The sequence below is a fragment of the Neophocaena asiaeorientalis genome, unplaced genomic scaffold (genome assembly GCF_003031525.2).
Source record: "Neophocaena asiaeorientalis asiaeorientalis breed wild unplaced genomic scaffold, Neophocaena_asiaeorientalis_V1.1 scaffold196, whole genome shotgun sequence".
NCBI classification, from domain to species: Eukaryota; Metazoa; Chordata; class Mammalia; order Artiodactyla; family Phocoenidae; genus Neophocaena; species Neophocaena asiaeorientalis.
In genome coordinates this window covers 381,028-407,976 of record NW_020173929.1, presented here as the reverse complement: position 1 = coordinate 407,976, position 26,949 = coordinate 381,028, and the positions used below count along the sequence as shown (strand labels likewise).

Sequence of the window (26,949 nt, the reverse complement as noted above, 5' to 3'; positions counted from 1 at the left end):
GACCATGAAATCTCTTACAAAACATGAGGCGGGAACTACTCTGACAACAAAACCCCTTCCTGGCAGCTTTATTCTTAATTCCTGTTCAAGGAGTAATCTGTTTATTATAAAATCATACAGAACAATATATTAAACAGAATTTGAAACAAGAATAGCTAGTGTGATTTTCAAGCTTACAAGTATTTTTACAACATTTTTATTAGGCTGAAAACACGTAGTTGAGTCCTTTTTGTGTGGTTTCATGCAATCTTCTTTTCTATTCTATATTATAAACACCTTTGAAAAAGAGTTTTGTTTTATCTAATTTTAAAACAGTTTTTAAATGCCAAGGACACTAATCTTTATATAATTATTTAAAAAATAATAATATGCATGAACTTAAATAAAAGCAATTTTGAGTAAACTGTCCTTACATGTTTAAATTTCCTAATTAAATGCTGCAAGAATCCAACTCAAGTCTCTTACGACTTCATAATAATCTTATCAGTCCCCAAATTACTTTTAATAATATATTTACATTTTAAGCTTCAATATAACATTTCTTTGCCTAAGAAATTCCTACAGTTTGAAAAAAAAAACAAGAAATAAGCAAAACTTCTTGATCCATAGTGTCCACTTAAACTTACTGTTTTAATTTGACTATCAATTATATATATACTAGGTAGTGTGGATAATGAGCAGCTAATTGTTGGGGGGTATACTTCCGCTGATAAAATTAATACTTGTTAGAAATATATCTATATGCCTCTTATTATTCAGCCATCAAAAGTTTAATGATACATTTTCATTAACTTACTGTATAGTAAATTAATCTTAAATAGATTATAATAATAAAGTTGAAAAATTACATTTAATGTTGATTTTATCACTTTTAATCACCTGAAGCCCATTTGTGAATTCAAACATGCTACAAGTAAAACATCAAATTTTAATATTAAAATTGTATGAACCTGTAATTTACCCTTTTTACTTCAGAATTCAGAACCACTACTTTAATGTTTCTAATTAATGCTTTATTTTTGTTTTAAAAAGTTCCTCTAAAGGATGTTGTAAAAATTATATGGGCTTCATGTTTAAGACTCTAAGTTAAATATACAATAAATACCACAAAATGGTTAATTTAATTGATGTTTTAAAAAAGAAATAAAAATCTAAGGAAAACTAAGAAGATATATACATAAATTAGAACTGTTTCTCACATATTAGATGTTTATTATGAATCGAATGATAGTATATACAAAATAGCAATTAATGTGTGGCTTCAGAAAGCAGAATTAGTACTAATGGGTGGGACATTGTTTTAGCATCTGAAAGAATTTTCTAGCAACTGTCATTGGCAGAGATTGAAATGGGTTGCCCCTAAGAAAGTGGGTTCCACATGATTACAGAGCGGCTAAGTGGGAAAATATGTGCACACAATAAGAAGCTGGCTTTGAAGCACATTAAGCTCCCTTCCAATTTTAACCTTTTAATAAATCTAGGTATTTTCTCAAAGAGATATCTGCATTAATTCTAAAAGTGCAAATGATCATGTGAATTCTTTATTACTCAAATAGAGCTTAATTTTACGTCTACATATCATATCCCCAAATCGACAATTCCCTCAATAAATATTCTTTAAAGAATGTAGCCTTCTCAAGTAGGGGTTCTTCTTTATAGCAAACTTTCTCAGCAAATGACCATATAGTAAATATTTTTGGCCTTGTATGCCATAAGATCTTAACTTAGTGGTATAGTGTGAAAGCTGCCACAGGCAATACATAAACTAAAAAAGTCTTGCTGTGTTCCAATAAATGTTTATTTTAAAAAACTGCGGGGCTGGATTTGGCCCACAGGCCATAGTTTGCTAACCTCTTGCTTTAAAGCATCAGAGGCATAGTTGGTTTAAAATTGCCTTTTACTTACCTAATTTTACGTGGAGCAAAACTTAAGAACCTTTCCAATAAAATGATGGGAATGTTATAATAATTGCATGCTAAGGCAAAGAAATGGCCCATATTTATGGCTGTGAAGAGTAGATCACATTTCCAAAATATCTTTACATGTACCCTTTCTGTTTCTTGACTGAATTACACATTAAGCCAATAGGACATGTGGAGGAAATGCATTCAGTTATAAATTATGCCCTGTAAAGACTTTCTTCTAAATATGATTGTCCTTAAATTTCTATCTGGACCCCAATGGTTTCCCAGGAGAAAATTCTTAAGAAGCCAGACTAAAGAACTATATTGGTACTTGTCAGTTCCACATGCACAAAGAGGTCAATGGGATGATTCTTCACTAATGATAGTTATATATTCTGTTATTATGGAAGTGATATTAGTTGCTTTGTTGCTAATGTGTATTTAAATATGAATTGTAGAATATCCAAGATGCTGTATTCAAATTCCATTGTACATAATTATTTCATCCCTAACTCATAAGTCTTAAAAATCTTTTACAATATTTTTCTGTTAAAAGCCAGGGAAACATATTAGGCAATAAAATCAGCTCTATTGGGCAGAGAAGACCAGACATATTAACAGTCACTTACTGGGTCAAAGTGGGTTAGAAGGTATAGGTACTTTAAATCCAGGAATTAGGACTGATTGCTCTCAGCTCTGGAGGACTTTACAAATTTAGTCCGAATCTAATAGTGCCCTTAAGGAATAAGACTGGAAAACTCTTATTGACATTTATAGAATGTTTATTATCATACATCTTTTAAGATAAAGTGTTCAAAATAGTTTTCAAATGGCAATAAAATGACCATAATGAAATTATGATTCAAATAGATCACATTTTGTTAACTAAAAATTATATTTTTTTCATTTCCTATCTAGTATTAGATATCTAGTATATTTGAGGAGTTCAGTTTTTTTTTTTTTTTTTTTTTGCGGTACGCGGGCCTCTCACTGTTGTGGCCTCTCCCGTTGCGGAGCACAGGCTCCGGACGCGCAGGCTCAGCGGCCATGGCTCACGGGCCCAGCCGCTCCGCGGCATGTGGGATCTTCCCGGACCGGGGCACGAATCCGTGTCCCCTGCATCGGCAGGCGGACTCTCAACCACTGCGCCACCAGCGAAGCCCCAATTTTTTTCATTTTTGATAGTACACAGAAACCAGAAAGAAAATTAGGAGTGTAGAGTTGTTGTGTGTCTGAATGGCCAAATTCAGAGGGAAGAATCTAGAAAGTGCTGGTAAATTTATTTCATTAGTGTATTTTTACTAATTTGATATTATTTTGAGAATAAAAAATTAGGTACAGCTCATAAGTATATATATAAAACATGTAAAATATAAATATATTAAAATTATTTTAAAGTACAAACTATCTTCTTTTCATCATTACTTTAATTTTAATCCTAAAGTCTTAGTTTATTGAAAAATCAGATGACTAAATTCATTTAGCACAGATCATTATTAATATGTCTTCTGCACTACCATTTTTTTCCCTAAGAGCATTGGAAAGGCTATGAAACATAACTAAAATAAGTCATTATCCAGTTCGATGCCTTTTTCATACCTATCGCTGATAAGTTTTGAACTTCATTACAGAGAAAAGGGAGTATGTACAACTTAGCCATTTTGAAACGTGTTAGCTTTTTGGTAAAGGCCATTTAAACACTACCACTGTGCTGTGTTTATCTACACCTGGACATGATCCATATGTTTAATTAAAAAATTTGTGTGCATTTATGTGTGTGTGAGCAGTTTTCCTTCAAAACTGTAGTTATATACTCTAATACTTTTCTATAATTATTTATGTCAATAATATAGCACTAGTGCATTTGGTTTTGCTGGACATTTTAGCAAATGTTTATAAAAATATTAATAAACTGGTATCATGTTAGTTTTTTTCCTTTGCCCACTGAATACAAGATAAGTTGACACATTTATTTACAGGCTCACCAAGGGCAATCCATTTCATGCTATAGCATTGACCCTTCACAATGATCTTGTAAATTAGTAGTCTATTATAATATGTACAAGTGACCTTTAATTGCACCAAGAGGCTTTTTGTTAAAAGCTTTTTCAGTGCTACACCATAGCTACAGTATAAGTTGGTAAAATATTCTTTAGATTACTGAGCAGGAATATCAACAAAAAAATGCCCCTATCAAAATAAGTAAATAAAAAATTTGAGGTATTTAAGTCTACACTATAATAATGCCTTTTAAATAACTATTGATCACAAAGATAGTCTATTTTTCTAATTATATAAGAATTAAATATTTAGAAGATTCATAAACAATTTATTAAGTTCTTAAAATCTAATCAAATATAACTTTGTTTTTGATAATAACCTTTGGAGACAAAAAGAGCTAAATCAAACTTGATACTAGCTTCATTTTACAACAGAAAATTTTAATTTTATTAACAGACACCTCCTCTCTTTTTACTAAATGACTATACAATTGTAACTTTTACTACTTTGAAATGTTTAGTGAAGAATCATATACCTAACAAAACACAAATACATTCCAAGTGTTTTTTATATTAAGTAGTGATATTTAAAACAAATTTTCAGTAAAGTATAGGGTCAGATATTTCGACTGATTTACTCAGAAATTTCCGAATGACTGCAATATATTTTTGACATACTTACAAAAAGTTGAAACCAAATACTCGATTTCATTAAACCATGTATATTGGGTATCTTATTTCTGGAAGGCTCATGCCAAAATGATTTAGTTTGATTCTCTACAACAATGGTGGGTTGACTTGACAGCACCTGACAAAACAGTTCAGTGAACTTCACTGTACCAGATACAAAGAACCTGAACTGGCTACTCTACGGAATGTCCACTGTGGCAGAAAGTTATGACAGTAATAACTTTGACAAAATTTTAATTTCTACTTAAATAAGAGAACTGCTTTACTAGTTGTGTGCCCAAAGGCATTTCCATTACATCCCAGTTTCTCCTAATTATTTATTATGGTCCCCCAAATCTTGCCTTTTAAAAACTGATAATTTAAATTTAATCTCATATTTCCTTAATGAGGAACGTAATTTCTTCTTATTACTAAACTATAGGAAACTTTTTTAGTAATATTACTCTATAAAAGGAAAATATTTTGTGATTGTAAGATTTACTGTTTAATTTTGCTTAAAGGTGGTATTCAAAGAATTTCCAATAAATGAAACATTTGCAACAGAAAAAAAAAAGGTTTTAGTATGAATGGATCAAACCTTCATTAGAACCAGTTATTATAAAGGCGGGGGCAAAATTATAAAAAATTTTTTAATTTTTGAAAAACTGAATTTGGTTGACTCTTACTATAAGTTGTATACACCTTAATTATCTGAAGATAATTTTTGATGCTCCAAAGATGATACATTAAAATAATTTAGAAAAATATAAAATGTAATATAAAAACATGGTAACTATCTATGAGCAAATTAATATTTGAAAAAGTACCTGAATGATGTAAATTATACTTTAATTAAAAAAAAACAGTACCTGAATGTAGAACTTAAGTGAATACAATAATAATATATTGTTACTAAATTTGGGATACTTTTGAACCATATCAATATAGTTGACTAGAATAAGGGAAGCATATTTCTCTGTATAGAATACTTTCCCCACCTTATTTAGCTAAAATCTAGAAATCCTGAAGAAGTGGATAGTGTTTTAGTAAAAGGTTTTAGTTTTTACGAATTAATTTTTCTATTAAAACCCCTACCTGGGCTTCCCTGGTGGCTCAGGGGTTAAGAATCTGCCTGCCAATGCAGGGGACACCTGGGAAGATCCCACATGCTGCGGTCCTAAAAAAAAAAAAAAAACCACCTACCATATACCAGAAGTAAGTAAAAAAATGAGGAAAGAACAACCCTGCGACCCTAATTATATAAATATATATATAAAATATTTTGCTATATTATATGTGTGTGTATACATACACACACACACAATACACACACATATAACACAGCAAAGTATTATATAACAGAGAAGCTAAGATAAATCCAGTCTGAGTTTTATAATGTATTTATAAAACTAGAGTAGAAATTCTTGTTAGGAACAAAAGAATTTTTAACTTGAATGTTAAAAGATTATGTATAAATATGCATGTATACATACATACACACGTTATGTTTACCTGTACATATATGTACGCACCTACATATATACCTACACATTTTTTGGAGGTTCATTCTTTTTTATCAGGGCAGAGGCTTTTTTGGCTTATGTACTAAAGATGAGATGGTGGTTCATCTTGGGGTGTGGTGAGTAGTTAGTGGTTAAGAGCACAGGCTTTGGAATAAAACAGACTTGAATGTAAGTGTCATTTCTGTCAGTTAGTATTAACTCTGTGTCTTTGCCTAAGTTAAGTTGCTTGATCTCTGTGAACCTTAAGTTTCCTCGCATGTATAGTATAGGTAATAGTGATACATGGCGTTGTGAGATCTATGAGGAAATGTCTATAAAGCACACGTAGTAGTCTCAGGACTCTGTTAAACACTCAATCAAACTTTTAAGTTTTTATTAATAATAATTAGCAGAGCTCCTGAACATGTTAACTTTCCAGTATGATTCTGCACATGGAGTCAGAAGATCTGAATTGAGTCCTGGCTACAAGCACAGTTCTATGACTTTGGGACTGTTTTATAACTCCTTATGTCTCCTTATTAGAATGTGCATTATAATGCCTACGGCAAGGGTTCCTATGAGGATCAAATAAGAATTAAATATGGTAATGTATGTGAAAGTACCCAGCACAATGCCTAGAATAAATGAGATACTCAACACACATTTTTAAAGAAAGTTATGATAGATACAAGTTACTTTAAAAATAGCACTTTAACAGTTTAACAAATATTTATGGAACGCCTACTACACATGCTCAGGATTTAGCTGCAAACAAGACAGAGTATGTCCCTACTCTTGTGAAGCTTACAACAGGTAAGGTTGGGTGAGGTTGGGAAAATAAACAAATTAACTGATAAACAGCTATAGTAATACATAAGTGTTACACTATGAATTAAAATAGGGTACATGATAGAAGGTAGCTGAGTGAGTACTTCAGATGGGCCAGTCAGGGAAGACCTCTCTAAGAAGGAGATTGGACTATTTAATCTATAATCCAGCGATAAGAAAAAGCCATAAAAGGAATGGAGGAATGAATATTCTGGACATTTGCTGTGCAAAGACATTGAAGGACTAAGGATGTTTTTGGTATAAAAGTATCCTCAAAGCTACCTATATCAATCAAAAAGCTCATGGATACCATCTTTATTAAGCTCTGCTATGTATTTCTTACTCTTTCAAGTACCTTGGAGGCTATATTAGTAAAATATATGTTCTTACCTCCTAGGAACATAAAAATGCATTTAGCTGATGAAATGGGACAGCCATGATTTGTCATCATTTTTTGTTTCCTCTTTTCCTATCCTCCTTAGACACTATAAGTAACACATTGTGGGGGGAAGTGTTTCAGGGAATAACATGTAAACTGAGTGAATTCTGCTACAGCAGTTCTACAAAGGCTTTAAAAAACAATCCTTGAAGTACTGCAATATAATTTTCCTGGAGCCACATCATAGAACACATACAAAAATGTTTGTATCTGCAAAATTTAGGAAGGAGAAGAGATATTTTTCTACTTGCACCCTTATGCAATGCTAAATCTGTATCATCCTGGTCTCAAAGGTGAGATTACTGCACTACAGTAGGTACCACAGGATCTTTAGGAGAGACCCATGGACTGAAGACTATATGGCAAGATTCTAAGTATTTGACTTTTGCTTTATGCAACTATCTCGCTATTCAAATATATGCTTTCCTTAAATTTCCTAAGTAAAATGCAGTAGGAATTAGTATAAAAAATAGTGCAGTGTGAAATATTAGACCTTAAGTTCAATTTATAAAAGGATGATTTTTTTTATAGAAATGATTCAAAGTCAAGGTGTCATAAGATATTTAAAAGCATCTCTCAAAGAAACAGGATTCATTTGATGTAATGAGTTACAAGTTTAATATCTTAGGTGTCGCTGACCATACAGAAACTTTAAGATATGTAATAGCCAAACATGAACTTACTCTTCCTTGCCAAGAGAAGCACTGATGTTCTGCCAGCCAAACTCACAGGAAGCATGTGAAACGAACACAAAAGCAAACAGGCCTTATGCTGCCTAAGGGAAAGTCAGCAAGATGGCAGCTTCAATCATTTGGAATAATACTAAAGCAGCCTTAGGCTCTTCTCAGAATGGAAACATGTCACTATTGCTGCAATATTCCAACAAATCAGAATGCAGAGAAAAGAACACTTATGCAATCACGTCCTGGAAGGGCACTTTACTCAACATTTAAGTGGAAAATAATTATAAAGAAATTTCAGAAAAATTGTAGTGAAGATAAATGATGCAGGGAAAAATGTTTTTTCTTTCAACACGCTTAATAGGTTTTTAAAAAGCTTACCACTTAGAAACAATTTCCTTTTATTTCCTTCTACATTCTCCTTAAGGAATTATTAATGTAAAGACAAATTTTTATGAAGCAGTAAGTGAAAAGTTTGGGATTCAAGCTGCCAGTAAGAAATACTCATTCCCTCCCCCCCCCCACCCCCAATATAGTACTATTACTTTGGAAGTTTGATCAAAGGGAATAAGCTTTCACAACATTTATATAGGAAGTTAAAAAATACTTCAAATATTTTGGGAACTTACCTAATCAGTATACTTTTAGCATGTGTCTAGTCATGTAGCCATCTTTGGTCAATCATCAAAAAATCAAAGGCAAATTGGCATGACTCAACCCTAACTTTAATACCGCATGATTGTGTCGTGTAAGCTTGTTTTGTGTGAGAGCTGCTGTGGTTTTAGCAGAGAGATTAACAACCGGACCTAAGCTGGCCTCCAAACCTTGCCCTGCTGATGCCTCAAGCTCTTTGAAGTCTGACCATCATACCTGGCAAAACAACAGTGGGAACTAGGATGGTGTCAGATCTAATCAAATTGTTCGCTGCAGCATAGCTAACTATGGGTTCACTAATTGGCCCAATTTCGGATTATACCTTTTGCTACAGATTCAGGACAATAATTTAGTTAAATGATGTTTTTTTTTTCTTATCTCTTCTAATTAAGATTCCAAAGTGGGAAGAAATAGGATTAGACAGAGTCTCAAAACTGTGTTCCCTTTAAGGTGGTATGCAGTTTTGATAGGCTCACTATGACATGTGAAATATATAGAGCATAGTAGTAACCCAGCTTCTGGAGATTCTGTGAAACCTGTATGACATTACTGTATGTCTACATCACTTGGGAATTAAAGTGTAAATATGGGGATGATAATATAATGAACATTAAAATGTGAACAGTATAAAATGATATTTCTACTGTTAAAGAATGTTAATTTGGGTTTACTTTTGACAAATGATTTTATCTATAAGAATAGATGTCTATGTTCCACTTTGGTTTTCTTTTTGCTAACTGCAGTATATGTGGGATTTGAAATACCAATCAATATTTGTGGAGGGCATCATTATCAGAAAAGGTATATTTGGACTACATGGTTCATGATACTACAACCTAATAATGCTCCTGAGCCAGACATTTATGTTTCCATATTTAAAATTTTTGTGACACAACTGTGAACTGACATATAAGTTAACTCTCCCTTCCCTCTACCTCTAGATATGGTAAACATACAGTCACCTTTCTACTTCTCATTTAAGAACTAGAAAAGCTGTTAAAAAAGTGTAGGGGAGTAAGGAAACCTAGGACCAAAGATATCATGCAACACTCTAAATTGTCCAAGGTTGTCACAGTGACTGACACCCTTGTAGTTTGCAAAAGTTTATGCTTTTCTAATATGTAAAAATTTCAAATAATTCCACTGAATCATATCAAGTATATTGTAGTATTAATATAAAGCTAATCTATATGGATGGCATATACTATTCTGGTCTTAATACTTAAGAATGAATCTACTAAGTGCATAAAAAATAATAGTTTCTTCATAAATACAGGTTGATTAATTATTCTGTGAGAAGAAGTTCTTGGTGATTGGAGAGGTACTGAGGTCCTGTATTCTGAATTAGGGGCAAAGTATGACAAGACAACCGTGAATAAAGTTGATTTACTTTGATTTTCTGAACTTTTAGTATTCATTTAGCATACAAACCCCACACAGATATGATATTTATGATACTCACTATTTTTGAATCAATTAAAAGCCTACATAAGTATTGTTTATCTTTATACTGAAAATTTGCAGTGAACGGTGAATGTCTTTTGTATATTCCAGTATACCCCAGTAACCATACTTTCTGACTTGAACATAGAAACACTGAATCTTAGAGCTAGAAAACTGTCCCATCACTAAAGCAGAAACCTTGTTTGTAATAACCTTAATAGGGTCTGCACCTAATATAGTAATACATTATTATTATTTATATTAGAAAATTAGATTACTAGAGTGTGTTAAGATATGACCAAACTGAACAATACAAAATCAAAACAGCACAATAATCTTAAATGCAAGTAAAAATGCTGCTCTTATCATGTCATCCAATTAAATACAGCTACATTTCAAATCTTACCAAATCTCTTATGGACTATAATTACATCATAATTACTAATATAAACAGAAAACTGGTTAATGATGATCCCAACATCAGAGAAGCAAAAATTATAGAAACTGAAAAAATACAAATCTAAGTAGTTATTTCATCTTGGAAGTGAAGCTATGTAACCAAGTTATACATTTTATAGAACTTAACTGAGAAGGTAGTGTTTATAGGTCACTTGACCAGTGGAACTTACATAATATTTATAGCTGTATTATTTGGGCTATTCTTTAAACTCCATAATTTATCTATATTACATATATTTCAGCAGAGATTTTATACCTACTAAGCCTGTGACTCTTCTTAGTTCTGGGATAGATACAAAGATGAAAAAGACATAGTTTCCATATATTGAGTCTATTATTATACCTTAGTAAAACCTTTGGTTATAAAATATTTAATCTCAATACAGAAAATATAAATAAGCCAGAACAGTGCCAGGTACACAATGAAGGCTTCATAAATGCTAGCTATGATTGAATGGAGCTATGGTAAGGTCACGAAATAAGTAGTATATTGCGGTTAATCAGATATGCTAGAGAATTACTATGTATAGTTTACAAGGATTATCAACATTCAAAGAATTGGAAAGTTATTTCTTTTAACCTGAAGCCATGTTGAATCAACTATAAACTTTCTCTTTTACTTACTCAGAATGCATGCCAGGATTTTAGTGTCATTATCGTAGATATGATCCTGCTATGGTTTTTGTAGAGGGGCTAATTCATACAGCTTTATAGATGATGAATACTAAGTATCACTAAAAATTAACTGTGATTAGACAAATGCTTCCACCTGAATCTGGACAATACTAATACATGCTCCAAAAAGGGAGAAATATTCTTTTGCCTTCTCCAAATCACTCAAAGAAACTAGAGATTACTGGTTAAAGTTGCTCTACCTGTTAGGGGCCCTGGGTGGCTATTAGTAAAAACATATTCAGTTTTCATATGAAAAAAGGCAATGATTTAATAAATCAAAGAAAAGTGATGCTAAAAATAGAGATGAGGGTTTTTACTTGTTTCTTTTGCCCCTTGTTTCCACCTGTGCCACATTTTGAGACCATGTTACTCACAGTAAATTCCCACATGTAACAAATCTACCTGCATGGAATCAGAAAAGTTATTTTTGCTTTACCTGCTAAACCACCTTTCCTTCTGAAAGAAAGCCACGGATTCAATATCTGGTATATTATAGCCTCAGACTTTACAGACTAGTATAGCGTACATCTCCTTATTTTTTAAATATCAAGGCAATTTAAAATATATTTATTTGTTGTGCATATCAAAACACTGCCACTTGATGAAGGAATCCTCTTGTTTCCATTGCCCATAATATATCACGAAAGACTTGCTATCTGTTTCCATATGCATCTTATAATGTACAATGCTACATTTAAAGCACTTAATCTTTCATGAAATACATGATTTTATCCTATAACTTCTGTTAGGTTTGATTCTTTAATTCACATTTTTTTCTAATCACCAAACTGAATGTTATGGCATAAGTAAATAAGTTATTTAGAATATGTTTCACTTATATTTCTATACTTAAAAGAAAACATATTCATTTAGGTTATAAGCCAAAAAGGTAAAAGATTTGATCAACTTTATTGAATATTAACTTAAAAAAAAGAACAACCACCTACTTGTGTTTTGTTTTTAAATACTGCTTCCAAATCATAGGGTGACCAATTATAACGGTTCTCTTAGTTTAGCATAGTGGGAACAAGAGAGAGGAAATGCAACAGAAACCTAGATCTTTTACCAGCTCCAGTGGTAAAGTGTAGCAAAATGTAGTCACTATTAGAACCTAGTTATTCGAAGGAGAGGTCCTACTTGACATGTAAGTCCTTTATCTCTACTCCTCACCCCCAAAATAAGACCTAGTTTGTGTGTGTGTGTGTGTGTGTGTGTGTGCGTGTGTGTGTGTGTCTGTGTGAGAGAGGGAGAGAGAAAATAAACATGATTCACGTTACTGTGCTAACCATCCTCTCTGGGTGCAATATTTTGTTCACTAAGGAATCTCCTTGTTTAGTGCGTATGGTGACAGACATGATACTTTAGACCTGGTTGTCAGAATACTCATCTCGGGAGAAAGGTGCCACATGGAGAAAAACATTTTATATCATTCATTAAATATATAAATTCCACCTAAAAGAAAATGAGGAGGCTTGCTTTCCTTGTGATGATAACAACTATAACTTTATCCCTCTAAAAGTGTTAGCAATATTATGGTAAATTACCCAATATTCTGTCAGAAAAACTGAAACAGTGTTGAACAATTACAGTGTTGGGTTCCATTTCAATGGTTCCTTTTGAGAACTAAGGCAAATTAGCTCAAGAATCACTATTTCTACACTCTCCTTCTTTTGGCTTTAAGTGGCTTTTGAAGGGAGCATCCCCAGATGAGAAACTTCTAACACTCCTGCAGAGATGACCTGCTTGAAGAACTGGCTGCCTGATTAACTATTAACTGCTCTCAATAGGATTAGATAATTAAGGACATTGATGACCATTAATTAGGAGGAGGGCACATTAATTTGTCACTGGATAGGGCCCTTACAATGATTTATAGGTTAGTGCCACTTGCAAATGGGAAGGGAAAGAGAAAAAGAGAGAGCACCATTAAGTTACCTTATCAAGTGGCCAGCTAAAGAGGGCAGAGGGTCAAAAAAGGGCCAGAGTGGTCACTTAGGGGTGAAGTCCCAAACACCAAAGCAGTGCCAAGCCACATTGACCATCATTTGACGATGAAGTTAAAAATATGCTAATTTATTGGTGGCAATTCTCTCTTTTTATGGTTTCAAGCAGTTAAGACAAGTGGCCTGCTTAAGAGCTTTTCATTTGAAAAGAGATTAAACAAAATGGTTTGTCAAGGCTGCTTGGCTGTTTTATGTCTTTGTTAAAAAAAATTGCACCAGTGACTATACTGATAACTATCACATCACCCAGAAGCCATCTCTCTCTCTCTTCTGAGCATTTATTTCATTAATAAATACACCAACTTTAATTGCTTAATAGTGCTATGTTCATTTACTCTTTAGCAAGATTAAGCTGAAATAAATCTTTTGCACTACTACTTCCTGTCACTATTGCTGGCATAAAGGGTCACAAAAAAAGTTTAAGTTTCTGTAGAAAATTTACTTAAAGACGCTGGTGTAAATTATACTTTTGTTTTATTCAGCACGGAAAGAGGAAAGGTGATTTCACTAATCGTAAAGAAAACTGCTTTTAGAATGTAGATAAGGATCTTCTTTTCTTAGCCATACACAATTGTGGGTAGCATTCACACTCCACACACAAATAAGCACAGCTCATTAACATTTAATTAAACACGCTTTTGAAAGCCTTGGAAATATGCACGTCATACTTCTCATGTAAGTTTGGACCTTACTTTTAACAGACATTTAAAACAAAATCATTTTTGCTGTACTCTTATGATATACCATTAAAATAAAAGACAAAGAAGGATAGTCTAAAAAAATTATTCTGTTAACATCAAAAGAACTTAAAAATATTTAGCATGAAATATCTCCTATGAATTTCATTAAAGTAAAAGAAAAAGAGATACTATTTACCTCAAGACTGTGACTCAAACATAAAAATTCTCTCTTACCTCAATGGTGAATAGCTTCCTTTTTAATTTAAAAGCTAAGTCTTTGACATCTGATACATCATAAATCAAGTTATTAAGCTGAGGAATCTGCCGTATATGAATCAAACCTTGTGAAAAGAAGATTAAAAAAATTTAAAAAATGCTGTCATTGGATGCATAAATTAAAGAGTCTTACAGCAGAATTCTGTAAATTTACACACAAGCATCCTCCCCCTTTTAAAACTGGAGCTTACTACCAGGAGCAATGAAGCAAATGGTGTGATTATACTCAAGTAATCAAGCAGAATAAGATAAACAGAAATCCTTGTGCGAGGAAAACTAATTGCACTTTGGTACAGAAGTACAGATGTAAAGAAGGATCTTAATACTTGTCAAAACTACAGCCGGTTTGTGTGTGATTTTCTCTTGTATTTACAGTAAGCAAATATGGCTATCACCTTGCATGCTGCCCACGGCACCACTGAGTGATCTTTATTTTATTAAATGCACCAGTAAGCAGCCAGCAAAACAAGGCTTATGGGTTACTGATAACCAGTGAAGCACTAATGAAAAGTATTTCATTTTATACCTTATTAATGACTTGAACAAACCATTGAAGAAAACTACATTTCAGAGCACACTCTAGGATCAAACATTAACCCCCATGCCATCCCAAGACACTCATTTCTGTGGCATGTTAGACCTTTATGTAGCTGTTATAAGCTTTGTAACAGTGCTAGGTAAACCGTGAGCTTTGGCCTCTTGTCAATAGAAACACTTGCTAATTTTTTCTGACAAGGGCACTGGATGGCTTTTGTGCAGCTTAATGCAGTTTCTGACTAAACTCGGGGTCATTTGCCACAGACGAAGACATGGAAGATTCTTCAGCGCGTCTCTCTGCCTGACTCAGCCCATATTTAAAAATTACCATCCCAAAGACACTGATCCCTCAACATGGAGGAAGAAGGGAAATCCAGATTCGAACAAATTAGATAAATCTTATTTACATAATTGCTTCTCTAGTATATAGTTTTGTGCGTGTGTATTTGGACGCTTAGTAATGTATTATTGTTAGCTTAAAAGGGTCAACCTCCAAGCGCTTAACTTTAGAAATGGCCCCTTCAAAAATAATTCACTAAAATATCTGACTTAATTTTTTAAACTTAAGAAAATGCAAAAGGTGTTATTAAGAAGACAGCTCTTACATACAAATTAAAAATATCTCATACAGAGTTGTTTAGTAAAATATATTAGAAATAATCACACCATACTTCCACTTGCACATTTCTCATTTTAACCTTGTAAGGGCTTGTTTAGCTAACTGTTAAATCAGGAGGCCTTACAGAGTGAATCAATCATTCGTCAGGTCCTTCTTATTAACAGAAACTTTACTTATCATCAGAATCATCCATTAATCTGTGGCAAACAAAACCGATCAATCCAGAGATTTCAGCACAAAAAAATCATAGCTTTTCAACCCTTGAAATGTTTCAATCAAAATAATATTTTTTAAAATACAGAATATGATTTTACTAAATTTATAAACTCATAGTACTTACAAATGATACTCAGATATAACATAAAGATAATGTTTAACTTCAGTTGTTTTAACATAAAATGTAAATAATAAATTAAAGAAATAGTTTATCCAGTTATAAGATACATAAATCCTGGAGATGTAATGTGTAGCACGGTGACTACGGTTGACAATACTGTATTGTATATTTGAAAGTTACTAAGACAGTAAATCTTAAAAGTTCTCACCAACAGAAAAAAAAAAAGTGTAACTATGTGTGGTAATGGATGTTAACTAAAATTATTGTGGTAATAATTTCTCAATATATACCTATATCAAATCATTGTTGTAGACCTAAAACTAATACAATATTATATGTCTCAATATATACCTATATCAAATCATTATGTTGTAGACCTAAAACTAATACAATATTATATATAGTTTAATACAAATTTTAGAAAAAGAAAAAAAAGGGAAATAGTTTAACCTTAACAGTTCTCTTCCTACCAAAGCAATAGTAATACATTAAATGAATTATATAGAGGGTTAATTTGGGCATATACCACATCCACACTTATGCAATGATCATGAGGCAAATTATTTTATGTAGTTTGTGTTCACAGTTTATATTTTCTAGCCTTTTAAAAAATACTCGATTGTTAGATCATGCTATTTTATTATTTTTTTAAAAGGTTTTACGCCAGCTCTTTAAAGCCCTGGTGGTCATAAGTATCTTATAATCCTTTTGTTGGTAGCCTCTAGAAATTGCCACAGTCCTACAATCACAATCTTACACAATCTTGTAGCAGGCTTCAAATAAGCTACTCAGTCTTTAGACTAAGGTTTTCCATGGAAGTATAGTAGTTCCACAATAATAATTACAATAATTAGTATTCATTCAGAATAATAAATAGGTAAAAATTTAGTATTCACCATACTCTATATTCAGCTTAGATCTAAGATAAGCATAACTACTAAACTTACCCTATTGAGACAGTTCTATGTAGGAACTTTTATTTTAAAAAATCCCCAAATTAACCGAATGACTAAAATACTATTAAAAGTCAAAAAATATAAGTAAGAAGCCTGATTACTTGACCTGTGTTTATATTAGGGTGGTAACATTTTAAAACTTGCTAATAACTCTAACAACAAAATGATCAAAGAAAAGTCCTAATATAATAAAAGATGTTTACTTTCTGAAAATGTGATTGACTAGGACTTTGTAACTGTAATACAGTATGAATTTTATTTATCATACAGCTAAGCTTTGTAAAGTATAAACCACTATACATAGCTGTTATTATTAGAATTTATATAATACTTATTTCTAACATGGTTAATAAGTAAGACTGATTTCACAGCAACTTTAGGGACAAAATGTACATCTGACTGAGCCATGCCTTAGTACCTGGGTTTGACACCTTTCAAATAGCTACTATGCTTCTTAGTCATAATGTAGTTTGGTGACAAGCTGCCATGAAAGATTGGCCAGGAAGGAAAAAAGTTTAACAGATATATTAAAAAATAAAATTCATGCTACATGACAGTAGATATTATGACTGGACAAGATTCTTCCAGGCAATTGGAACACACCCTTTTCATTATAAAGATGCTGCTTACCATGATAATCCTTATATAATGGGTTGGTTTCTTTCTCTGAACCAATAAATGATTCCAGACCAACTACTGTATCTGACAAGTTCGTAACACGAGCAATAATTGCTTTATTCTGTAAAACAAGGAAACAAAACACTCATGTTATATTTAAAATATACCACCTAGACAATGTCATTATGCCATCTCAATGACAAATTGTAGAGAAGACAGACTATCAACATGAAGAAATAACTTAAAAGTTAAAGCTACCAAAAAAAAAAAAAAGTTAAAGCTACCACAGGTGGAAAACTGGATGAAAAATATGGCCCATGTAGGTATGCTATTCTAATTTGAAGAGCTGAGGGGGCATACCTTAGTATTCATAGAAGAATAGTTTTTCTCTTGTCTTAAGGGGCAAGGCTACCTTTATTTTCATATACTATTATTTTTTCAAATTACTTTACCCAGTGCCCATCGGAAAATCTGATAAACATCAGAATTTAGAAGCAGTATATAGTACAGTATAATGTATAAGGGAAGATCCCACTAACATCTGTCAACGGGGACCACGTCCCAGCCTTATAATAGCTGAGGTCCTCTGTATCATATTAGAAACATGGAAGGGTCCAGCTAAGAGTCTGCAGCATGGCCAGCTCTGCAGTCTTCTATTCTCTCTTTCCAGATGCTGCTATTTGACTCTGTAATAACAATAAAGGCAAAGAAAAGATTGTAGATGACCAGCACTAGACTAGTAGCCTACCCTTTCCTTCCCAACACAACCAGACCTGAATCAAAAATACTGCTGAACAATACATTATAAAAGATGTCACATTTTAAATAGCAATAGTTCTAAAATACCCAGAATTTCATGGCTATAAAAAATATAATAATTAAAAATATAATCACAATAATCTGCAGGTTTTCTTGAATTATTTTATTTAATAAAGTTCAGTATTCCTTATAACTCCTGATAGGGCGATAGGTTTGAAAACTATTTTATAGGCTATAACACCTTAGAAAAATATTTGATCTGAAGATCAGATTAAGTTGAAAAGATTGTTGTTTATAAAATTTTATAATTTTGAAACTCCCATTTTATACACTGATATACCATTTTAAAACTAATCCTTAAAAAAAAGTATGGGAAATGTAAAACAGTCAAGACAATTTACAGTCTCATGCTATGTCCCCTGTTAAGAAAAGTCCAAATACAATCAAATATGTTCACTTTCTGAAAATGTGATTGACTATTGAGCTTACTGGTATTCCTCTGTTTAAGTTCTCTTGTAAAGATCGCATAAGAATGAAAAATAAAAGAGGGTTGGTTAATGTTAACTGACTTGGTTTGAAATACACAGTAGCCTCTGTCACTAAACATTATGCTGAAGTGACTAGTTAACTCACATCTAGGGCAGTACTTTGCAACTCCTCTGTAAGTAGAAATGTGTGTTATGAAGAGAATATTACAGCCTTTGAAATAGTGCTCTTAAAAGGAAGCAGCAAAAGTAATTACCCTTAATTGTCTTTAATACTTTCAATCACGGGGGGGAGGTACCAAGAATAGAAAAACGAACATCATTTGGAAATGCCTATTTTTTCCAAGGCAATTTTTCATTCAATGGTGAGAAAATAATCCAGATTGATCCCTTACTTTCAGTTCTATGCCACAGGGGATGGTCTTACTCCAGGAATAACAGGGGTTTCAAAGGCCATAAACATGCTCCTCTCAATATTTCTTTAGCCAAAGACCATTATATCGAGCTCATCCAGGTTGGGTTTCAGCCAGTTATTCTTCACCCAAACAAAAATGTCTGCCAGACATTCCAACAGCTGGGAGACAGTTCACAATGAGTCAACTTGAAAATGATTCATTGTGCTGAGTACTGAACAATGTTGGGGTGGGGGTGGGGTATGGCTGAGTTGGCTGTAGAGGGTGAGAACAAGTGGGAGATGAAGAATAACCATGTGGTTCTCCCATTAAGAAGGATCTTAGATAACAACCAGCAGACTCTTATCATTTCATTTTTAGGATAAACTCAACTGGGAAGAGTACTCCTGCCATGGACCCTCAGATGAACAAGCACTTATAAAGGCTACTGACAATATTTCTTAATCAAAAAGGTCAGATTTCCTTTTATCTATAAATAGAAGACTGAGCCTTTGTATCTAAATATCTGAATCTAAAATTATAAAAGTCAATTTTTGTTACGACTCAAATATCAGCATTTCAGTGATATAAACTAGGGCTTATGAATGACAGAAATTGTAACGTTTAAGTATGGAATTAGTCTTCCATTCTAGTAGTATATAAGCAAGGTCCTGTGTATTTAAATGGTCAACATGACATTTATTTCAAAGAAGGTTTCTTTCCTTAATTTAACCTTAAAATTGACTAATAAACCACTTAACATCCTGTAATATTTATCTACATTATAAGTCTTTTTAAGGTAATTTGCGGGAGATTAAAAATATCAATTATCCACCTTGCAGAGGAAAACTGATGAATTAATATAAAAGATACAGACAGCCTAGATTTTAAAATCTCAGAAACTCATACATATATTTCATTTGTCATATTGCTAAGCTCCATAGGTTTACATGTTATTAACTACAAACGAAATTCTATCTTAAAAGCTTCCATGAAGTATCAGAACAAGAATAAACTTTTAATCATTACCATAATATAAGTTACATTTAACGGTGAGCTTACTGCTTTCTGCACAGCAATTCTAGAAAACAGTTTATGTAATGTGGCAAACCAGATTAATTGTGAAAGTTGTATAGATATCTGAAAAATGTCTATAAAATAAAAAGCACAGGAAATTATATAAGGATAACATCTAAGTTTCTGAATGAGATGAATTTTATCCTAAACTCATTCAGTCTTCCAGTTATTTGTAGGAGCATAAAAGATATTTGGGCATGTAAAGGTACTTACTTTTTTAAAAGTTCAAATAGTGTTACAGATTACTTCTTTACCTCCAAGATTCATAGGGAACGTGGTATATTGATGTAATCGTACCTTAAAACCACTCTTGTCAAAATGTCTTTCAAATCATAATATTAATACTAAATGGTCTTTTAGATAAAGGTAGGTAAATTTACTTAAAAGAATCTAAAGTTAACTGCTTTTAAAAATCCTTAAAAGCATAATAATCACAATTCACTTTAGGAATAATGCACTATGGACAATAAATTGTCTTATTATAACCTGCAATGTTCAGAAAGCTTTAGCATAATGATTTTAGCAGAGGCCTGGAAACTGGAACTTCTATATTCTCATCTTAAGAGAGTCTAAGTGTTTTTATGTTATTAGCCAAGATGCGAAACCTCTTTAGTCTACAGTATATGTATGTAGTTGGAAATGGAGAAGTAAAGGTATTTGTGCATCTATTACTTAGACATAAATTTTGAATAATTTTTGTGTTAAATTTGAAGTTGTTGCAATATAGTTGCCAATAAGGAATATTTGAGTAAGGACATTCAGGATTCACCAGTATGAGTAAATTAATGGTTACACCACATGCATGGCATAATGACATCACCCAAATATATACAATGATACTGCCACTCTTCCTTCCTGCCCATCTGGATGTGAAAATCTAGGATGACTCAAAAATCTTTCTTATACTAGGCAAATCGCCCTTCAGTCCTGGGTGAAAGTTGTCAGCTCTGGATAGTAGCCAAGACATGACTAGGAGGGAAGCCAGGAGAGAGCCAGGGTCCAGGAGTTTTAAGAGTTTGCTGGCAATCCCAAATAGCATTGTATTAAGTTACATAAAAGGTTCTTAAAACTTTCTGTTGTGGTGTAATTTCTTAATTAATTACTTAAATTTAAATTATGTCAAATGATGTTGCAAATAAAAAAGGCAAATCGGAATGTCCAGTTGACTACCTTCTTACTCCAATTTTAATTTCACAAAAAACTTCACAGAGTTTTTGTTTTGATTGTTCCTTGTTTGGTTTCATAGAATGTTTCCTATTTACTTCTACAGAATGGTAACTGCTTTTTATTAGGATATGCCAAATCCATTAAATAGATTTTAAATAAAGGAAGGTTAATTTAATGCTATTTTCCAATTCAAAGCTCATAAAGCCAAAATTAAGAACTTTGTTAAGAGATAAAAATTCAACTACTGCCACAGGAAGCTCCCTTTGTTTTCTAATGAAAATAGTTGAGATACCTATTTAGAGTAACCAAGTAACAATGAGAATATATCAAAAAACTCTGAATATTTCCTTACTTACTTGGACTTAATTATCTCAACAATATAAACGATATAGTTTGTACCAATACAATATATACTTCCAGGAAAGATTTTAACAAGATAATTAAAAAGTAATTAACCAATCACTTAACTATCAACAAGCTTGAAAGGAATAAATCAACTGACATAAAGCATTTGTGAAACGCCTCAAATTATAATAAGTTCTTGGGTTACTCAATAAGAAAGACAGCAAACACACAATATGAAGGGTTGAGCTCCATCTGAGTATGGCACGCACATCAGATTTGGGACTACAATAGCACAAAAGCACTATCAAGTTAATATTGAAAAGTTAAAGAAATATTTAAATTACTTTATGTTTGACCCTACTATGTGAAACGATGTGTGTGTCTGTGGTGGGGAGGGAATCACCACAAGAAAAGCAAGTATTCTACTTAACAGCTCAAGTTATAATAACATTTTTTGAAAAATGATATTAGAAACACAAACATACCACAACTCATGACATTTTTTTTTTGTCGTGTAATAAAAAAAAGAAACTTGAATGAAGGGATAAATCTAGGGATATTTAATGAGGTATTTGTTTTTCCATGCTTATTAAGTTCTCCATTCAATTGAAATCAAGACTATGAAATAATAAAATTAGGGCTTCCCTGGTAGCGCAGTGGTTGGGAGTCCGCCTGCCGATGAGGGGGACACGGGTTCGTGCCCCGGTCCGGGAAGATCCCACGTGCTGCCGAGTGGCTAGGCCCGTGAGCCATGCCCGTTGAGCCTGCGCGTCCGGAGACTGTGCTCCGCAACGGGAGAGGCCACAGCAGTGAGAGGCCCACATACCGCAAAAAACCCCGAAAAAACTGTTATACAGTTTGTAACTTTTTACATGCCTTCCCTCACCTTCCCAGAGTTGTCACTTACTTCTGTGCATTAGTCTCTTATTTTACTAAAAAAAAAAATTGATAGTGGGGAGATAATTATATTCATAATTAATTTTGAGTTTAAGAAAGAATATAATTTTATCAAAATTATACTAATATATATTAATAATAATATTAACCTTAGTGAAGGTATTAGATTAAATCTTTCCAGATTTAATACTGAACTTTATTCAAAGTCACATACAATTTTAAAATATGGAGGAACTTCTGTAAATTAAAAAAATCCTAATGGCAACACTCTCTCGGTAGCATTGTATATTGATATTCATGGAGGGAAATCATAAAACAACATATTTCAGTTCCTTTTTCTAATGTTTAAAACATATCCACAAAGAAGCTAATGGTAAATATAGCTACCTCAAGGGCAAAAGAAATTGCTGAGTATGTTGCCAAATACCAGGATTTTTACTAGGATTAAGCAATGGAGCCATATTTTTTGTTTTCCATCTAATCATACACTTGTTATTCTATATTTTGGTATGAAAATGTTGGTTTCTTAAAATTGAAGCATTTTTTAAAGAACACATGATGTTATTTTCAGATATATTATTTACATTTACCCTGGTCTCAAATACTACATGCTTTGCAGAACATTTGTTTACATCAGTTTTATTTTTTAGTAAGTTATTATATAAAACATTAAAAAACCCTACAATTCTGAAAACCCTTATAAATGGACTGAACAAAATGCTGTAATGAATAGGCTGAACAGAATAATAGCAAAATATTCAAAATTAATTTTAGGCATTTTTAATAAACTACACATCATCTAGTTTCATATTATAGAAATTATTCCCATGGAAATTTACTTGTATTTTAAAATCTTTTATGGGTAACTTCCTAAATCAGAAATTTGTTGCTCACTACTTTATACATGAAACCCTTAAAATGCAATTCGCAGATGTCCAAAAGCTCACACCCTGCCTGGAAAAACAACTGCTAATATCCAAATATCAAACAGAGCATCCAGCTGATGTTTGCGATGCAGTGGTAGGTTAAAGATACTAAAATTTAAAATCAGCTTAGAATAATCCCATATTGAGTATAAAATTATAGCCTGTCATCAGGAACAGGCTGACAGAGCCAGGTCCAGATGGGAGACTGGCTGAGAAAAAGGCTGAGGCAGGTGGGAATATGATGGGAACCTGACGGAAGACAGGACTACTCCCTCTGCTGGCAAGGTTCTCACCTGCTTGAATTTTTAACTAATGACTAGCTTTCCTTCAATTATTTAAGATATAACCAACAAATTATGTAAGGTGTTCCTTTTTTAGTTGGCTGTGCTGTATTTGCACATTTTCAAACTCATGGTATCCTATTTTTTCACCAGATTAATTTCTCAGAGATATAAGGATCCAATGTTTCACCAGGAGGTCCAATTATTTACTTATAATTTAATTGCATCATAAGCATAAACAAATGTAGAATTGCTTTTATAAATATTAGGTCTTTAAAAATTAAAAATGCTTCTGATTTATGTTTGTTGATATATATCTCTTCTGGAAGAAAAAATTTCTTGGGCTACAGACTTCAGAATCTCTTTCTCAGGCTCTGCATAATGTCCCGTAATGAAATAATATAGAAATGAACCATATAAATCAACTATACAGGGAACAAGGAAACAGCATGTCACAGCAAAACAGCATAGATGTACAGCGCCAAACCCATCTGATAATCTAATGATCTGAGTTTACAGATATTATGTACTAATATATAAGAAATTAAGAACGAATGTTTACACAGAAATTTTGTTAAATTTTACAGAAAAATTATTCAATATTTGATTTTCAATGTAAGTTAATAGCTGCAGCAAAAACATTTAGTAAAAATCTGTTCTAAGATTTTGGCCTACAACCAGAAGCTCCCAGAACAGGAGGGATCAGCTTTTTCACCCACTGTTCTCATCTGAATCCTGGCTTAAAAGCTATTCCAGCTCCCAGCTTTCCAGAAGGCTCCATCCCAGGAATCCCTGCCTGCCATTTGGTTTGCTGATTTTAATCTCTCAGGACTTTCTTACAGTGGCTCTACTATGCTGAACTGGCACTTGCTTCTAGAAGTGAGTTATTATTAAACCTGTAGGTCAACTGTGGCACTAAAAACTCTTCGGAAGCTTTCAGCCACTGTGTACAATTTGCTAGTCTAATTAAATATTAATTCTAAGTGTTACATTTTGTGGCTAAGAGCTTTTATTTTCCATCATCAGCCTGGAAGAGAAAGAGGTTACAAGGCTAATTTAATCTCTCTCCCGTCCTCCCCAACATTAAAGATTAACTACATAGGGTGTGAAAACATTATTAGAGAAGCGGGAACTCTTTATATAGTAATAATGATGTAATTAATAGCAAAGGGCTAAAAAATAATGTTAGGATATAATATATGAGCTGGTACTTAAACAGCTTTAAATTATAATTCGTTACAAGCATGTTTTGTCTCGATATTAAGAAATAAGTATCACCCTTCTTTGAAGACAGTAATCTTTCTTTAAGGGAAGGTATGCATCTAAGTATATAAATAGGAATAATTCTAAATTTGCATTTTCTTATAGGTGTTTTTCAGAAAGCTTGTAACACCCAAGATAAAAAGCTTAGTAATTCTATTTGTAAAATAAATACAAAATTAAGTTAAGTTGTACTTCTTTTCTGTACACAAAAGTGATGTAGTAAAGTCTATAATAAAAATAATGTTAAAGATCCTCCCCCTTTTTTTTCTTCTATCATGTTCAAGGAGATGAAACACAGAGTCCCTCCCCGATTCTGCTCCCAGAACAGTTGTGTCCATGCCTGGACATTGGGCATTATAAAGACTATGCAGTCCAGCAGCCAAAGATTCCATATGCCCAAACAGATGACTCAATCTCCATACTGTGATGAGACATTTCACTATTTCTATCATTGATATATTTGAAAATTTTGGCTCTAAATAGTACTTTACCAACCATCACCACTACTAGGAACTATATAGTATGAATTGCCACATGAACCAAAACTTCATAATTTTAGGGAAAGCAAAAAAGTATTTAAAGTCAAAATTATTTTTAATTGTATGCCTTATCAAATATGATTTGGTTAGATTAATTATAATAAAAGGTTTCTAAATGACTCTTTTTACTTTTGAAGACACACATGAATCTTACTGACAGTTTTAAATATGCTACCCTTATTTAATATGCATATTTACACTATGACAAAATGGCACATATACTGCTCCTAACGCTCTACGTAGACAGAAACTTATAAGAAATTTGGGGTTTATTTGTGTAAAAACTTTCAAACATCCTGGACCAAGAAAGTAAATTAGAAATATAAGTATAATGCATACAAGCTAAATTTGATTTAAAAAATTAATCAAACACTAGATTGTGTAATATGAAACAGAAGAAAAAAACACTGGAACTATAAAAATTTATAAATCCAAGCATATAGGAGCAGAGTTGAAACACAGTTCTATTATTTGTTGTTGTAAAGAAAAACAGACTCTGTTTACACCCAACCAGACTTGTACGAAGTTACTAAATTTTCAAAGACTGGAATTTGACAAATATGGTAAATTAATATGGGTTTAATATGATTCATTTCATTAAAAATAATTCTTTTTAAACTTTTAAAAATGTTAATTTTTTGCAATCTATATGAGTAGTTGAGAAGGTCTAGAAAAATTAAGGCAGATTCTTAGTTGAGAATATGAAAAATTGATACCCAGAATATCCAACTTTATCCTTTAATAATTCATAGTCGTGATCAAGAGATTGAATCTGTAATTTTCAGCCTTAAATATTTGTAACAAACTGTATTTAAAAAGACCATTTCAAATAATAATTCTCCTTAATAAAGTACATTTTAAAAGACCATTTAAGATAGATTAAGTTATACGGCAGAAGGTGGTGTTATGTTTTCCTATAATGATGCTCATATCAACAATTAGAAAAAAAATATTTTCCAGAATTTTATAGTTGTAAACTCATAAGAGTCTGTTGTTCCCTTACCATACAATTATTCTTAGGTCTTGTTTTAAGAATAAAAGATTTCACACTGAGAGAAATTCACAAGGCCACTGGAGTCCACATTTCATAATCCTATATTAGTGGTTAGTTCTATAGCTGTCCATTGCTTGCCTTAGAGTTTAGCTGCTAAAATACTCAGCATGAACACAAGTTTATGGATGTGAAAAGGTTTGCTCTGAATTTCTCCACACTGAAACATACTGCATCATTTACTTCAGTGGGTTCAAAGTTTTCATATATTAATATTATAGAGGATTGATTTGAAAATGTATCAATTAAAATAACACACTAAAACTTCTTTCAGTTTTCAAGAGACATGTAACAAGGGCCTGTCTTCCTGCTTTTCTTCAGAAAATGATTTTTCCTTGGTATAAGCTAACTAATGCTGGTGATAGTTTTCTTCAGTGAGGTAGCTGGAGGCGGGGGGAGGGTGGGGAGGGAAATTCCACAGATAAAATTGTTGGAAAATAGTGGTTTATGATAAAAACTGAATAGGGTTATTACTGACGAAGTGCCAG

The 26,949-nt window shown here is 32.5% G+C and overlaps 1 protein-coding gene across 1 annotated transcript in view; it reads right to left on the bottom strand.

Annotated features, from left to right (window-relative positions):
* The window catches only part of ELP4 (elongator acetyltransferase complex subunit 4), a 238,767-nt gene that overhangs the window by 116,370 nt on the left and 95,448 nt on the right, over window positions 1-26,949 (bottom strand). The window contains exons 8-9 of the mRNA XM_024752532.1: window positions 17,292-17,400; window positions 14,171-14,277 (exon numbers count right to left, since the gene is read on the bottom strand). Of these exons, the coding sequence (XP_024608300.1) occupies window positions 14,171-14,277; window positions 17,292-17,400 (216 nt within the window). The remainder of the gene's footprint in view (window positions 1-14,170; window positions 14,278-17,291; window positions 17,401-26,949) is intronic.